Source organism: Mizuhopecten yessoensis, unplaced genomic scaffold (assembly GCF_002113885.1).
Source record: "Mizuhopecten yessoensis strain PY_sf001 unplaced genomic scaffold, ASM211388v2 scaffold4359, whole genome shotgun sequence".
Lineage (NCBI taxonomy): Eukaryota > Metazoa > Mollusca > Bivalvia > Pectinida > Pectinidae > Mizuhopecten > Mizuhopecten yessoensis.
Window position 1 is genome coordinate 225,210 of NW_018405506.1, and position 16,773 is coordinate 241,982.

The following is a 16,773-nucleotide window of genomic DNA, read 5'->3' on the forward strand; positions in this document are numbered from 1 at the left end:
GGGGGCAGTGTTTGTATATACACTACGGACTGTGGTCAGTGTACTGGACGGTATTGTGTGACATTATCATGACCATGCACCGCTACACTATACCATACCAGTAACTTTACGCAAGGGTACGTAGAGTACATGTTGATTACAGATCGGTACCTCCATCCCCAAATATCTAGCATCCTGTTTCTATGTATATCTGTATAACAGTGTAATAAGACCTAGAGAGGTGAGGGGGTCAGTGTTTGTATACACTACGGACTGAGGTCAGTGTACTGGACGGTAATGTGTTACACTAACTTGACCATGCACCATTACACTAAACATACCAGTAAACTCACAGTAATATAATGGTACACTTTACGGAAGGGTAGAGTATACAGCCACAGGTACACAGTGCACCTGTTGATTATTTAGCATCCTGGTTCTGTTTGTATCTGTATATAAGACCTAGATTGTAGCCAGGTGAAATAGCCGCTGACATTCGATGGAAACTGTCACCAACTTCATGTGTTAATAATTGAGTCGGAGAGAATTAAATCTGGTGGTATAAACGGAATATACTCAGACATATATGTCAAAATGTTTCTCGCCTGGCCTGGTGGAAATCACAGGGACCTGTTGATGAGAGTTTATTAAAGCTATATTTCACTCCAAGGTTAATATAATACGAGAAGGAGGGGGGGAGCTCTTGATATCGAAAAATCGACCCCATCTAACTTTCTTGCATCAAAAACCACATTTCTAGTTGATGTACGAAAAGAATGCTTACCATTGGAAAGATGAACTGGATTTGTGTATTTGAAGTTGACTGGCCCCTCTGTGCTACAGTTGTATCCAAAACGAATTAAAGGGGAGGTCACATTAATACAGTATATACAACATACCCAGAGTGTAGGTGGACAGGGATCCCTATGCAGGTATATCATAATATATAATGTCTCTGCTATTAATTATATAAATCTGCCCCCCCCCCTCGGTGACATCCTCAATTCTCCAGGGGTTAAATGTAATGACTGTCTTTTTCTGCACGTGCACCCCTAGAATATGTCATAGCAAAAATAGGCATTCAGCTAGCGATTTGATTGGTCAGATGAAAACCCTGGCCAATCGCTAGACTGAAACCTGTCCTTTGAAGATTACAGAGTTTTCTCACTCTTCTGTCAGACTGATCACAGAGGTGCTTAATGGGATTGGCATTTGTGGAAAGTGGTGTTCAACCAAGCACATTGTTGTTCTGTTGACGAAGAATGTCCATGTTAACGGGTGCAACAGGAGTACATGTGTTATCTTACTGAAACGTGCCCCGATTTGTCACCAGGAATGGAACAATATGTGGTACCAAGATCTGCTCCCTGTTACGTTGAGCTTTCTGGCTAACGCCGACAATCACAAGGTCTGAACGAGCATTGCCCATATCCCACAACATGAAGCTTCCATCACCAAAAATGATCATGACGTAACAAGCAGGCCTCCTGTTAGATGTTAACCACTGGCGTTCAGCTATCTGAGCAATAGTTTTTGGGACTCATCCATGAATAGAACTTGTTGCCACTGTTGTAGAGACCAACGTAAATGTTGTCGTGCCCATGCCGAGTATCTTTGGATATGGCGTTAGGTCAGTCGAGGTTCACAATTCGGTTAGTGAGGACGTAGCCCTACCTCGGCCAACTGGCGAATTATGGTTTGTGCACTAATGTGACAGCGATTGGGGATGTTGGAAGCCGTACTTGCTGCTATTACCATCTGATTACGCAGATGACATAAGCAGATATGCCTGTCCAGAGTTTTTGCCAGGTGTTTATAGGGTCTGGTACGTACAGGACCCATTCCCGAATGAAAAATGACCCTGCATTTTTCTAATTTCAGTATTTATTTTCACAATTGGATTAAAAAGCATGTTAACCAAGTTTCCAGTCATTATATGTGCAACGTTCATGTGCAATGTATTACCGTCCATGATGGAGTATTCTTATTACATAAATAACAAAAAAAATAAACTGAATTATCAAAAACAAAGTTAATTACATTTACGTTTTCATTGTATCACTTTATACATGGATTTTATTTCAGGACCTACGTGAGATAGCAGCACAACACAAGGAGAATAACACATTCTCCTCAACAGCTGGGAGGGAGCCGCACAACCTGAGGAAAAACCGATACAAGGACATCATTGCCTGTAAGTGTGTAGGCATTCCACAGAGTACAGTTTACTGGGACAAACCTTTACCCTTGCCAATATAATCAATATTTGCTCAGTGTCGATTTCACCCCTCACATTTAAACACTGTGTATAATGTTGTTTTCTTCTGTTCGCTGTAATGATATTTCACCCCCCATTAATAAGGCATTATGGAGGGCAAAAAAACGTGAATATTAAACTGCAGCGTTGATTTCCAGGCATACACTTAGCTGTTGCCTAAACCAACTACAATGTAAATCTGTCTCGTAAACCGTAGCTATACTGTCCACATACAACTGTACTGTAACGTCTTATTGCCTCCTCAAATAACTACACACTGTTTCACTATCTTAGACATTTATTTATTCTATTGACAGATGACTACTCCCGAGTTAAGCTGCAGGACACTGGTGAGGAGGGATCAGATTACATCAACGCCAACCTCATTCAGGTACGTTCTTAGGGACCCTTCCATCACACTAGTAAAAATTATATCTGTAAAACGGTTACACTGCAGATATTAAGCACTTTGTTTTCAAGGCCGTCAAATTCATGTTAGCTCCATTTAATGATGCATTCCTTTGAGGTTCTTGCTTGTTGAAAAGTTCATTTAATTTCTGTTCAAATGGAGCTAAGCTAGATTAAGGAATATCCTTGAGCAATCTCATCCCCAAGTGGAGCTATGTTGAGTCCAAACTCGATTTTCGAAGCAATTAAAATTTTGAGACTCACAAATCCTTGGACGAGAGATAAATTAGGGCTTGTAGAATTTAAAAAAAAAGCAAGACATGTACCTGATTCACTTAGTAGTATAGTGAAAGAATTCTGGATACTATAAAAGATGATGTAGGTTTTAATGAAAAATGTTAACATGTTTTTAGCCAACCATCATCAGATGGTGGGCTATTCAAATCACCCAGCATCCGCTGTCCGTGTGTGTCCGTCATTCCTTCCTTAAACAGTTCTTGTTAACGCTATTTCTCAGAAAGTACTGGAGGGATCCTTCTCAAATTTCATATGAAAGTTCCCCACGGTCCCTAGTTATGCATATCGTTTTTTGGGACTAACAGCAAAACCAAGATGGCCGACAGTCAGTCATCTTTGTTTTGAGAGTTTAAGTTTGTTAGTGCTATTTCTCAAAAAGTGCTGGAGTGATCCTTCTCAAATTTCACATGTAAGTTCCCCATGGTCCCTAGTTATGCATATCGTTTTTTGGGACTGATAACAAAACCAAGATGGTGGATAGCCAGCCATCTTTAATTTGAGAATGAAAGTTTGTTAGCGCTATTTCTCAGAAAGAACGGGAGGGATCCTTCTCAGATTTCACATGAAGGTTCCCTATGGTCCTTAGTTATGCATATCTTTTTTTGGGACTAACAACAAACCAAGATGGCCGACAGCTAGCAATCTTTAATTTGAGAGTTGAAGTTTGTTAGCGCTATTTCTCAGAAAGTACTGGAGGGATCCTTTTCAAATTTCACATGAGGTTCCCCATGGTCCCTAGTTATGCATTTCAAATTTTGGTTATGATTGGTTGTGCATGTTAGCTTTTGGGGTTGATCAAAAGACTGATTAGGATGGCGGACAGGAAACTGAGCGAACAAATCAGAGAAAAGACGAAAAAAGATAAAATTAACATAGAAATATAAAGAGAAAAAAGGGGAAAAGATCAAATTGACATAGAACTAATGAAGATGTTATGATGGTGGGTGCCAAGTTCCCTCTGAGGTATCTTGTTTACATTTGAGTATGGGACATTATGTTACTTCTCAAGTGGACTTTCACAGATCAAACTTCCTGGTGCACTTGGTGAATGTTTAACATTGTGGAGAACCAGAATGATGTCAATGATCATATATATGTGTATATATACAAATATACCAAGGGCTTCCTTGTGATTATCCTTGACATGTCAGTATTGGGGATCAGTATCAAATAATGTCTCCCTGTTGTATGTGTAATCTGTACAAATAATGTCTCCCTGTTGTATGTGAAATCTGTACAAATCATGTTTCCCTGTTGTATGTGTAATCTGTTCAAATCATGTCTTCCTGTTGTATGTGTAATCTGTACAAATAAAGTCTCCCTGTTGTATGTGTAATCTGTACAAATCATGTCTCCCTGTTGTATGTGTCATCTGTACAAATCATGTCTCCCTGTTGTATGTGTAATCTGTACAAATAATGTCTCCCTGTTGTATGTGTAATCTGTACAAATCATGTCTTCCTGTTGTATATGTAATCTGTACAAATCATGTTTCCCTGTTGTATGTGTAATCTGTTCAAATCATGTCTTCCTGTTGTATGTGTAATCTGTACAAATGATGTCTTCCTGTTGTATGTGTAATCTGTACAAATCATGCTTCCCTGTTGTATGTGTAATCTGTACAAATCATGTCTCCCTGTTGTATGTGTAATCTGTACAAATCATGTCTCCCTGTTGTATGTGTAATCTGTACAAATCATGTTTCCCTGTTGTATGTGTAATCTGTACAAATTGTGTTTTCCTGTTGTATGTGTAATCTGTACAAATTATGTCTCCCTGTTGTATGTGTAATCTGTACAAATAATGTCTCCCTGTTGTATGTGTAATCTGTACAAATAATGTCTCCCTGTTGTATGGGTAATCTGTACAAATAATGTCTCCCTGTTGTATGTGAAATCTGTACAAATCATGTTTTCCTGTTGTATGTGTAATCTGTACAAATTATGTCTCCCTGTTGTATGTGTAATCTGTACAAATAATGTCTCCCTGTTGTATGTGAAATCTGTACAAATCATGTTTTCCTGTTGTATGTGTAATCTGTACAAATCATGTCTTCCTGTTGTATATGTAATTTGTACAAATCATGTTTCCCTGTTGTATGTGTAATCTGTACAAATTGTGTTTTCCTGTTGTATGTGTAATCTGTACAAATTATGTCTCCCTGTTGTATGTGTAATCTGTACAAATCATGTTTCCCTGTTGTATGTGTAATCTGTACAAATTGTGTTTTCCTGTTGTATGTGTAATCTGTACAAATCATGTCTTCCTGTTGTATGTGTAATCTGTACAAATAATGTCTCCCTGTTGTATGTGTAATCTGTACAAATAATGTCTCCCTGTTGTATGTGTAATCTGTACAAATAATGTCTCCCCGTTGTATGTGTACTCTATACTAATTGTGTCTTTTGGTTTGTATAATCTTAACAATCATGTCTCTCTGTTATATGTTTAAGCTGTACAAAACCATTCTCCTGTTTCTCACGATACAGATGATGGTTTAATGAATGAGTTTACACTTTAGACCAGATCTGTGTTTATTGATAAAAGGAATCTAATTTCTTTTCATCCTAATGCTAGGTTAAAATAAAAACTTCTAGATAATTTTCATTATTTCATCATGTTTAACAGGTGTTATATCTATTTTACAGGACCCCTATGATAAGGACGGCTACATCGCCTCCCAGGGTCCCCTGCCCAACACTGTGAATGATTTCTGGAGAATGATTATGGAGAATAGGGTCAAAGTGGTTATAATGGCCTGTAAACTCATAGAGGGTAACAAGGTGAGTCCACAATAACTTCTTAGTACCTGTTAGCACTAATACTAACAGACCAAGTCATTTGTGAACATTGCAAAAGCCTTATTGTCTTGAAAGATCAATTTATTTTACCTTTTCACCACATTCTTCCATTAAAACATTTATGCGAGAGCACAAAATTTCCTCACTGATCCATTTAAAAACAAATATTTGGCTGACCTTTAATAAGAGGAAAGACAATTTGCTAGTTTTTTTGAGAACACCTATTTTCCTCAGAGGAATTACAATTTAGCTCATTTTTAATAATACGCTTTTGAATTAACTTTCCTGAGAGAGTACACATTTTAATTTAATACATGTACCTGTTGAGAGAAAACACACATTTAATTACCTGACTGAGAGAACATATATTTGATTACCTGACTGAGAAAACACACATTTGATTACCTGACTGAGAGAACACACATTTGATTACCTGACTGAGAGAACACACATTTAATTGCCTGACTGAGATAACACACAATCACCTGACTGTAACAGGGGGTCAAATATGTTAAAAACTTAAAACAACTTGATATTTGGCCAGTAGCATGCTGGGATGAAGGGCAACCAAGTTTGTTCAAATGAATGACCTTCACTTCTATTCAAGGTCATAGGGGTCAATTTTCGTATAAAACCTTTAAAAATCTTCTTCTGAATAACCAAAATGCCTAGGGCGATGCTATTTGGCCAGAAACATACTGTGAAAGGCTACCAAGTTAATTTGAATGAATGATCTTCACATGTACACATATGGTCACAGACAAGGTCACAGGGGTCAAATATGTTGAAATCTTTTAAACGACTTTTTCTTAATAATCAAAAGGCCCAGGGTGATGATATTTTGCAAGAAGCATACTGTCATGAAAGGCTACCAATTTTGCTCAAATGAATGACCGTCACTCATATTCTAGGTCACAGGGGTCAAATATATTGAAATCTTTTAAACGACTTTTTTCTGAATAACCAAAAGGTCCAGGGTGATGATAATTTGGAAGAAGTATACTGGCATGAAAGGCTTCCAAGTTTGTTGCAATGAATGACCTTCTCACATATTCAAAGTCAGAGGGGTCAAATATATTCGAACCTTTAAATGACTTCTGAATAACCAAATTTCAGGGTGATGATATTTGGCCAGCAGTTTCCTGGAATGACAGGCTTTCACGTTTGTTCAAATGAATGATCTTCACCCATTTTCAAAGTCACAGGGGTCAATTGTCTTAAAGCAAACTTTAAATGACATCTGCTAAATAACCATAAGGTCCAAGGTGATATTTTGCCAGTAGCATGCTAGGATGAAGGGCTACCACATTTGTGTAGATGAATGACTATCACCCATGTGGTCAAATATGTTGGAATCTTTTTAACGACTTGATATGTGACCAGAACTTGACTGGTCAATTATATATAAATCTTTAAGTCATCTTCTTAATAAACTAAGGGTATAGGGTGGTGATATTTGGCAAGTTGCATTCTGGGATAAACAGGCTATAAAGTTTGTTCACCATAATGTCCTCGTTTGACTTTCAAGGTCACAGGGGTCAAATGTGTTTAAATCTGGTAACAGGTTCTTTTGAATGACTTTGAGTCAAGACAATGATATTTTGTCTGTAGCTTTCTTTTAAGGTTCAAAATCGTGATACTAATGCCAGGTGAGCATTGCAGGCCCATTGGGCCTCTTGTTTGAATTTATAATATGATTACGATTTTTTGGATGATAATACCTTTTATTTATTAGTTGCAATAGTCCAAAATATTAAGGTGAGCTGTTATTCCACTTTAGTGTCCATCATTTGTCTTTTAAATATCTTTTTGGTAACCTAAGAACCATAGGGTGTAGGGATGTGATAATTTGCCAGTAGCTTGCATGTGTGATATGTAGGGCTGCTATTAATTAAAATACATTACCTATATTTACATTCAAGGTTACATGGTTCAAACATGCTGAAATATTGAAACAAGTTCTAGTGAAGTACACTGTAACAGATATTTGTCGTACTTTTTGAAATTTCCATGGGGGAGATTACATGTACTCAGAATTCAAAACATAAATATATTGTGTGTATGTACACCCTAGGGAAAATTTAACACTTTTAAATGACATCCTGTGAGCTGTTCTTTCTAGATCTTTCAGTTGAAATCATCAGATCTTAGAAAATTCTCTAGTTGAAAACGCTCAATTGAAGGGTTCAAAATTCGGAATCTCCCCCCAAAAAGGGGGAGTTAGCAGGTATGATTTGTGTAAATACATGTTTAAAGAATTGAATCAAATGATTTTTTTTTCCAGAAAAAATGTGCGGTCTATTGGCCTGAGTTGGTTGGAGATGAGGAAGACTATGGAAATGTCACTGTCACAATGGTAAGGCAGGCTGACTATCAATGAACCTTACTGTCAAATTGGTAAGGCAGACTGACTATCAATGAACATAACTGTTAAAATGGTAAGGCAGACTGACTATCAATGAACGTTACTGTCAAAATGGTAAGACAGACTGACTATCAATGAACATAACTGTCAATATGGTAAGGCAGGGTGACTATCAATGAACCTTACTGTCAAATTGGTAAGGCAGACTGACTATCAATGAACATTACTATCAAAATGGTAAGGCAGGCTGACTATCAATGAACGTAACTGTCAAAATGGTAAGGCAGACTGACTATCAATGAAAATTACTGTCAATATGGTAAGGCAGGCTGACTATCAATGAACCTTACTGTCAAATTGGTAAAGCAGGCTGACTATCAATGAACATTACTATCAAAATGGTAAGGCAGGCTGACTATCAATGAACGTAACTGTCAACATGGTAAGGCAGACTGACTATCAATGAACATAACTGTCAATATGGTAAGGCAGTCTGACTATCAATGAACCTTACTGTCAAAATGGGAAGGCAGGCTGACTATCAATGAATGTAACAGTCAAAATGGTAAGGCAGACTGACTATCAATGAATATTACTGTCAAAATGGTAAGGCAGACTGACTATCAAAGAACGTAACTGTCAAAATGGTAAGGCAGGCTGACTATCAAGGAACGTAACTGTCAAAATGGTAAGGCAGACTGACTATCAAAGAACGTAACTGTCAAAATGGTAAGGCAGGCTGACTATCAATGAACATTACTGTTAAAATGGTAAGGCAGACTGACTATCAATGAACATTACTGTCAAAATGGTAAGGCAGGCTGACTATCAAGGAACGTAACTGTCAAAATGGTAAGGCAGACTGACTATCAATGAACATTACTATAAAAATGGTAAGCAGGCTGACTATCAATGAACATTAATATCAAAATGGTAAGGCAGGCTGACTATCAATGAACCTTACTGTCACAATGGTAAGGCAGACTGACTATCAATGAACGTAACTGTCAAAATGGAAAGGCAGACTGACTATCAATGAACATTACTGTCAATATGGTAAGGCAGGCTGACTATCAATGAACGTAACTGTCAAAATGGAAAGGCAGACTGACTATCAATGAACATTACTATAAAAATGGTAAGCAGGCTGACTATCAATGAACATTACTATCCAAATGGTAAGGCAGGCTGACTATCAATGAACCTTACTGTCAAATTGGTAAGGCAGGCTGACTATCAATGAACATAACTGTTAAAATGGTAAGGCATGCTGACTATCAATGAACATAACTGTCAAAATGGTAAGGCAGGCTGACCATCAATGAATGTAACTGTCAAAATGGTAAGGCAGACTGACTATCAAAGAACGTAACTGTCAAAATGGTAAGGCAGGCTGGCTATCACTGAACATTACTGTCAAAATGGTAAGGCAGGCTGACTATCAATGAACATAACTGTTAAAATGGTAAGGCAGACTGACTATCAATGAACCTTACTGTCAAAATGGTAAGGCAGGCTGACTATCAATGAATGTAACTGTCAAAATGGTAAGGCAGACTGACTATCAATGAACATTACTGTCAAAATGGTAAGGCAGACTGACTATCAATGAACATAACTGTCAAAATGGTAAGGCAGGCTGACTATCAAGGAACCTAACTGTCAAAATGGTAAGGCAGGCTGACTATCAATGAATGTAACTGTCAAAATGGTAAGGCAGACTGACTATCAATGAACATTACTGTCAAAATGGTAAGGCAGGCTGACTATCAATGAACCTTACTGTCAAAATGGTAAGACAGGCTGACTATCAATGAACATTACTATCAAAATGGTAAGGCAGACTGACTATCAATGAACATTGCTGTCAAAATGGTAAGGCAGTCTGACTATCAATGAACGTAACTGTCAAAATGGTAAGGCAGGCTGACTATCAAGGAACGTAACTGTCAAAATGGTAAGGCAGACTGACTATCAATGAACATAACTGTCAAAATGGTAAGGCAGGCTGACTATCAATGAACCTTACTGTCAAAATGGTAAGGCAGACTGACTATCAATGACAATTAATGTCAAAATGGTAATGCATGCTGACTATCAATAAACCTTACTGTCAATATGGTAAGGCATGCTGACTATCAATGAACATAACTGTCAAAATGGTAAGGCAGGCTGACTGTAAATAACTGTGAATTTATTGTGAATTAATTTCTTTGTCAAATTTGAAAGCAATCTATTAACTGTCAAAATGGTAAGGCAGGCTGGCTATCACTGAACATTACTGTTAAAATGGTAAGGCAGGCTGACTATCAATGAACGTAACTGTTAAAATGGTAAGGCAGGCTGACTATCAATGAACATAACTGTCAAAATGGTAAGGCAGGCTGACTGTACATCCCTGTGAATTTATTGTGAATTAATTTCTTTGTCAAATTTGAAAGCAATCTATTAACTGTCAAAATGGTAAGGCAGGCTGGCTATCACTGAACATTACTGTTAAAATGGTAAGGCAGGCTGACTATCAATGAACGTAACTATCAAAATGGTAAGGCAGGCTGACTATCAATGAACGTAACTGTCAAAATGGTAAGGCAGGCTGACTGTACATCACTGTGAATTTATTGTGAATTAATTTCTTTGTCAAATTTGAAAGCAATCTATTCAGTAAACATAACTGTCAAAATAATGGTGTGATAAAGTTATTGTGAATAAATTTCTGTGTAAAGATGGCCTGACAAAATTACTATTTACCATAATAAGATGATTGCACTGAAGAGGTATGACTTGTTAGTATTGAACTGCTTTCCAGGAAAAGAAGTTTATAAGTACATTACCTGGTAACCTGCAATCATTTATCAAAACTCAGCATCAAGATCAAGTAAACTTGTGTACCGTGTGTACCGTGTGTACCGGGTGTACCGTGTATGTTTGTTTAATGAATAGAACTGCCACCTTCCAGGACAGGTTGTTTGTACCTGATGTTAAAGTTATGACATTATCATAGTTATTACTTCAACAAAAGGGCAGTGGTGTTCATAGCTGATATGAATGCCACCTGATTGTATGGAGCGGGTATTTGTGTTTTGTAGACAAATGAGAGTGATATGAAGGAAGACTGCACTGTGAGGGTATTTGTGTTTTGTAGACAAACGAGTGATATGAAGGAAGACTGTACTGTGAGGGTATTTGTGTTTTGTAGACAAATGAGAGTGATATGAAGGAAGACTGTACTGTGAGGGTATTTGTGTTTTGTAGACAAACGAGAGTGATATGAAGGAAGACTGTACTATGAGGGTATTTGTGTTTTGTAGACAAACGAGAGTGATATGAAGGAAGACTGTACTATGAGGGTATTTGTGTTTTGTAGACAAACGAGAGTGATATGAAGGAAGACTGTACTATGAGGGTATTTGTGTTTTGTAGACAAACGAGAGTGATATGAAGGAAGACTGTACTATGAGGGTATTTGTGTTTTGTAGACAAACGAGAGTGATATGAAGGAAGACTGTACTATGAGGGTATTTGTGTTTTGTAGACAAACGAGAGTGATATGAAGGAAGACTGTACTATGAGGGTATTTGTGTTTTGTAGACAAACGAGAGTGATATGAAGGAAGACTGTACTATGAGGGTATTTGTGTTTTGTAGACAAACGAGAGTGATATGAAGGAAGACTGTACTATGAGGGTATTTGTGTTTTGTAGACAAACGAGAGTGATATGAAGGAAGACTGTACTATGAGGGTATTTGTGTTTTGTAGACAAACGAGAGTGATATGAAGGAAGACTGTACTATGAGGGTATTTGTGTTTTGTAGACAAACGAGAGTGATATGAAGGAAGACTGTACTATGAGGGTATTTGTGTTTTGTAGACAAACGAGAGTGATATGAAGGAAGACTGTACTATGAGGGTATTTGTGTTTTGTAGACAAACGAGAGTGATATGAAGGAAGACTGTACTATGAGGGTATTTGTGTTTTGTAGACAAACGAGAGTGATATGAAGGAAGACTGTACTATGAGGGTATTTGTGTTTTGTAGACAAACGAGAGTGATATGAAGGAAGACTGTACTATGAGGGTATTTGTGTTTTGTAGACAAACGAGAGTGATATGAAGGAAGACTGTACTATGAGGGTATTTGTGTTTTGTAGACAAACGAGAGTGATATGAAGGAAGACTGTACTATGAGGGTATTTGTGTTTTGTAGACAAACGAGAGTGATATGAAGGAAGACTGTACTATGAGGGTATTTGTGTTTTGTAGACAAACGAGAGTGATATGAAGGAAGACTGTACTATGAGGGTATTTGTGTTTTGTAGACAAACGAGAGTGATATGAAGGAAGACTGTACTATGAGGGTATTTGTGTTTTGTAGACAAACGAGAGTGATATGAAGGAAGACTGTACTATGAGGGTATTTGTGTTTTGTAGACAAACGAGAGTGATATGAAGGAAGACTGTACTATGAGGGTATTTGTGTTTTGTAGACAAACGAGAGTGATATGAAGGAAGACTGTACTATGAGGGTATTTGTGTTTTGTAGACAAACGAGAGTGATATGAAGGAAGACTGTACTATGAGGGTATTTGTGTTTTGTAGACAAATGAGAGTGATATGAAGGAAGACTGTACTGTGAGGGTATTTGTGTTTTGTAGACAAACGAGAGTGATATGAAGGAAGACTGTACTATGAGGGTATTTGTGTTTTGTAGACAAATGAGAGTGATATGAAGGAAGACTGTACTGTGAGGGTATTTGTGTTTTGTAGACAAACGAGAGTGATATGAAGGAAGACTGCACTGTGAGGGTATTTGTGTTTTGTAGACAAATGAGAGTGATATGAAGGAAGACTGCACTATGAGGGTATTTGTGTTTTGTAGACAAATGAGAGTGATATGAAGGAAGACTGTACTGTGAGGGTATTTGAAGCATCGTACGGTGACCAGTCCCACCAAGTTACACAGTACCACTACACGGGTTGGCCCGACCACGGCATCCCCGAGGACCGTAATGTTATCCTAGCCATGGTCGCCAAGATGAGAGACATTCGCCACAAGGATGCAGAAAAAGCCCCAATATTGGTCCACTGCAGGTAACTTGAGGGATTACCGGGTGAATTTTGTGAATTTTACATGACAGTGAACATCTTTATTGAGGATGAGGAAGAGTACAGATCTTACGATCTTGAATACTTGAAACCACAAATAACTTTTTTAGGTACCAGGTAGTATTTCATATCGATATGAATATAAGAAGATTTCCTGTTATCATAATACATATAAAGTTCGCTTTAAACCTCAGAATCCTACTCTGGAGAAAAGGGTCAATGTATGTTGTTTCATATACCATAAATACATGTTTTCACAGTGCTGGTTGTGGACGAACTGGAACAGTTTGTGCTATTGACTATGCCTGGGAGCTTCTAAGGGGTGGGGTAAGTATTCTGAAGACGGGAACAATTTGTATTATTAACTGTTAGGGAGATTCTAAGGGGCAGGGTAAGCAATCTGAAGATAGGGGAACAATTTGTACTTTTGACTTCGAGAGATTCTTAAGGGCGGGGTAAGTAATCTAAGGAAGGAAACAATTTGCACTGTTGCCTTGACTTCGAGACTCTCATGGGTGGGGTAAATAATCTGAAAGGGAAACAATTGTAATGTTGACTGGAGTAGGCAACTTTCAAAAATCCAGGATATGTCAGTAAATGTGTGCAAGTCCTAAGAGGTCAGAAGTTCAGAACCTTAATATAGATATACAGGCTAGAGGCAAAAGGTCACGAGATCCTATTACAGAATGTTTTTTACAAGACATGATTTATTGGGTTCAATGGAATGGAACATTTTGTGAATTTGTTAACTGTTGACAAAATCAGAATACAAGAGAACAATTTTTTTTCTCAGAAACTGACTGCAGACTTTGAGTTGAAGCAGATTGTGGAGGCGATGAGAGAACAGCGTCAGTCCATGATACAAACACCGGTTTGTACATTGCTATTCAAGTTTTAGTGGTAATGTAATTGAGAAAATTTTAACATGCAATATTCTTTTATTTTAACATGCAATATTCTTTTTTATCACATACTGAACTGTATTATCTAGTGAATGTACCCATGTCATATTTGTTTGCGTATTAACCAATGTAATATGACCTATCAGCCCTGTGATTGGTTGTAACTTTCAATTGTTTCAATTGTGACGTCGCCCATATCACAAGTACATCACGTCACACACTTATGCACTGGAGTCAAAATGGCGGCTTTTTACATTTCAAGGTTACATGAAAATTGCCATTTTACACGAATAAATGCCACAAATCTTGATTATGTGATAAAATCAATCTTACGCTTGTTTTCATTTCATTTGGAATTTATGAAAAAATAATTCATTTTAGCTCGCCTCAAATTGAAAAAAATCTTGGACCCCTTTCATAAATCTCATATGACATAAAAACTTGTGCAAGATCCTATATATTTTAAGTTTAATATCACCATATGTATTAATGTGTTAACGAAAGGCCTAGGGTGATGATATTTGGCCAGAAGCAAACTGGGATGAAGTTAATGACCTTCACCCATTTTCAAGGTCACAGGGGTCAAATATGTGAAAAACACTCAACAACGTCTTCTGAATAACCAAACTGCCCAGGGAGATGATATTTGGCCAGTAGCATGCTAGTGTTAATGGCTATCAAGTTTGTTCAAATGAATGACCTTCAATTATATTCAAGGTCACAGGGGTCAAATATGTGAAAAACATTAAACAACTTCTTCTGAATAACCAAAATGCACAGGGTGATGATATTTGGCCAGTAGCATGCTAAGATGAAGGGCTACAATGTTTGTTCAAATGAATGACCTTCATCCATATTCAAGGTCATTGGGGTCAATATGTTAAAAACTTTAAACAACTTCTTCTGAATAACCAAAATGCCCAGGGTGATGATATTTAGTCTGAGTAGCATACTAGGATCAAGGGCTACCATGTTTGTTAAAATGAATGACCTTGAATCATATTCAAGGTCACAAGGAGCAAATATGTTCAAAATATTTAAACAACTTGTTTTGAATAACCAAAATGCTCAGGATGTTGATATTTAGTCAAAAGCATGCTGGGATCAAGGACTACTATGTTTGTTAAAGTGAATGACTTTGATTTATATTCAAGGTCACAGGGGTCAAATTTGTTTAAAATCTTTAAACAACCTCTTCTGAATAACCATTGGTCCCAGGATGTTGATACTTTGCAAGTTGCATCCTGAGATGAAAGGTAAAAAAAAATGTTCAACATGACTTTGTCGACTTTCAATCCCAGGGGTGAAATGTTTTAAAAAAAATTAACAGGTTCTTTTGAATGGATTTTAATCATAAATACTGATATTTGGCCCGTAGCTTTATTTTAGATCACTTTTAATGTTACAAGTGTGAGATTTATACCAGGTGAGCGATGCAGGCCCATCGGGCCTTTTGTTGTGTTGTTGTTTACCTTATCTTTCTAAATAGGTGTTTTCTCTGTTAACAGGACCAGTATGAAATGGCACACCTAGCTGTTAGAGACTTGTTCCAGAAACACCTTGAAATCATGGAGGAAAACATCTACATGAATTATGGGGATGACATTGAAGAGGTAACATTCCTCAAGAATTCCCTCTTCCATCCACGTTCTACCTTCTGCCGTATTCTATTTGTTCTGAGTGGTCTTCGCTCTAACATTTCTTTCCGCTTAATTCCAAATACAGTTTGTACTTTGAGCTAGCCTTAACCACTATTTACAATCCCTGTCCCCTGTGTCTCTAGCTCGATTATCCCCAAACCCATCTGTTATCTATGTCCCCTGTGTCTATAGTTCCATTATCCCCGAACCCATCTGTTCTCCATGTCCCCTGTGTCTCTAGTTCCATTATCCCCGAACCCCTCTGTTCTCTATGTCCCCTGTGTCTCTAGTTCCATTATCCCCGAACCCATCTGTTCTCTATGTCCCCTGTGTGTTAAGTTCCATTATCCCCAAACCCATCTGTTCTCAATGTCCCCAGTGTCTCTAGTTCCATTATCCCCGAATCGAACCCATCTGTTCTCTATGTCCCCTGTGTGTAAAGTTCCATTATCCCCGAACCCCTCTGTTCTTTTTGTGCCCTGTGTCTCTAGCTCCATTATCCCCGAACCCATGTGTTCTCTATGTCCCCTGTGTCTCTAGCTCCATTATCCCCGAACCCATCTGTTCTCTATGTCCCCTATGTCCCTAGTTCCATTATCCCCGAACCCATCTGTTCTCTATGTCCCTTGTGTGTTAAGTTCCATTATCCCCGAACCCATCTGTTCTCTTTGTCCCCTGTGTCTCTAGTTCCATTATCCCCAAACCCATCTGTTCTCTATGTCCCCTGTGTCTCTAGCTCCATTATCCCCGAACCCATCTGTTCTCTATATCCCTTGTGTCTCTAGTTCCGTTATCCCCGAACCCATCTGTTCTCTATGTCCCTTGTGTCTCTAGTTCCATTATCCCCGAACCCATCTGTTCTCTATGTCCCCATGTCTCTAGCTCCATTATCCCTGAACCCATCTGTTCTCTATATCCCTTGTGTCTCTAGTTCCATTATCCCCGAACCCATCTGTTCTCTATGTCCCTTGTGTCTCTAGTTCCATTATCCACGAACCCATCTGTTCTCTATGTCCCC

At 38.0% G+C, this 16,773-nt stretch overlaps 1 protein-coding gene across 6 annotated transcripts in view; it reads left to right on the forward strand.

Annotated features, from left to right (window-relative positions):
* Positions 1-16,773, forward strand: part of LOC110448824 (tyrosine-protein phosphatase non-receptor type 12-like) — a 55,459-nt gene that overhangs the window by 330 nt on the left and 38,356 nt on the right. For all 6 annotated transcript variants that reach the window (XR_002462781.1, XR_002462782.1, XR_002462783.1 and 3 more), the window contains exons 2-9: positions 2,065-2,173; positions 2,554-2,627; positions 5,590-5,724; positions 8,027-8,098; positions 12,987-13,198; positions 13,474-13,540; positions 14,007-14,084; positions 15,624-15,728. Coding sequence is in view for 2 of the 6 variants with exons in the window: in XM_021495270.1 (XP_021350945.1) it covers positions 2,065-2,173; positions 2,554-2,627; positions 5,590-5,724; positions 8,027-8,098; positions 12,987-13,198; positions 13,474-13,540; positions 14,007-14,084; positions 15,624-15,728 (852 nt within the window). In the remaining 4 variants the exon portion in view is untranslated. The remainder of the gene's footprint in view (positions 1-2,064; positions 2,174-2,553; positions 2,628-5,589; positions 5,725-8,026; positions 8,099-12,986; positions 13,199-13,473; positions 13,541-14,006; positions 14,085-15,623; positions 15,729-16,773) is intronic.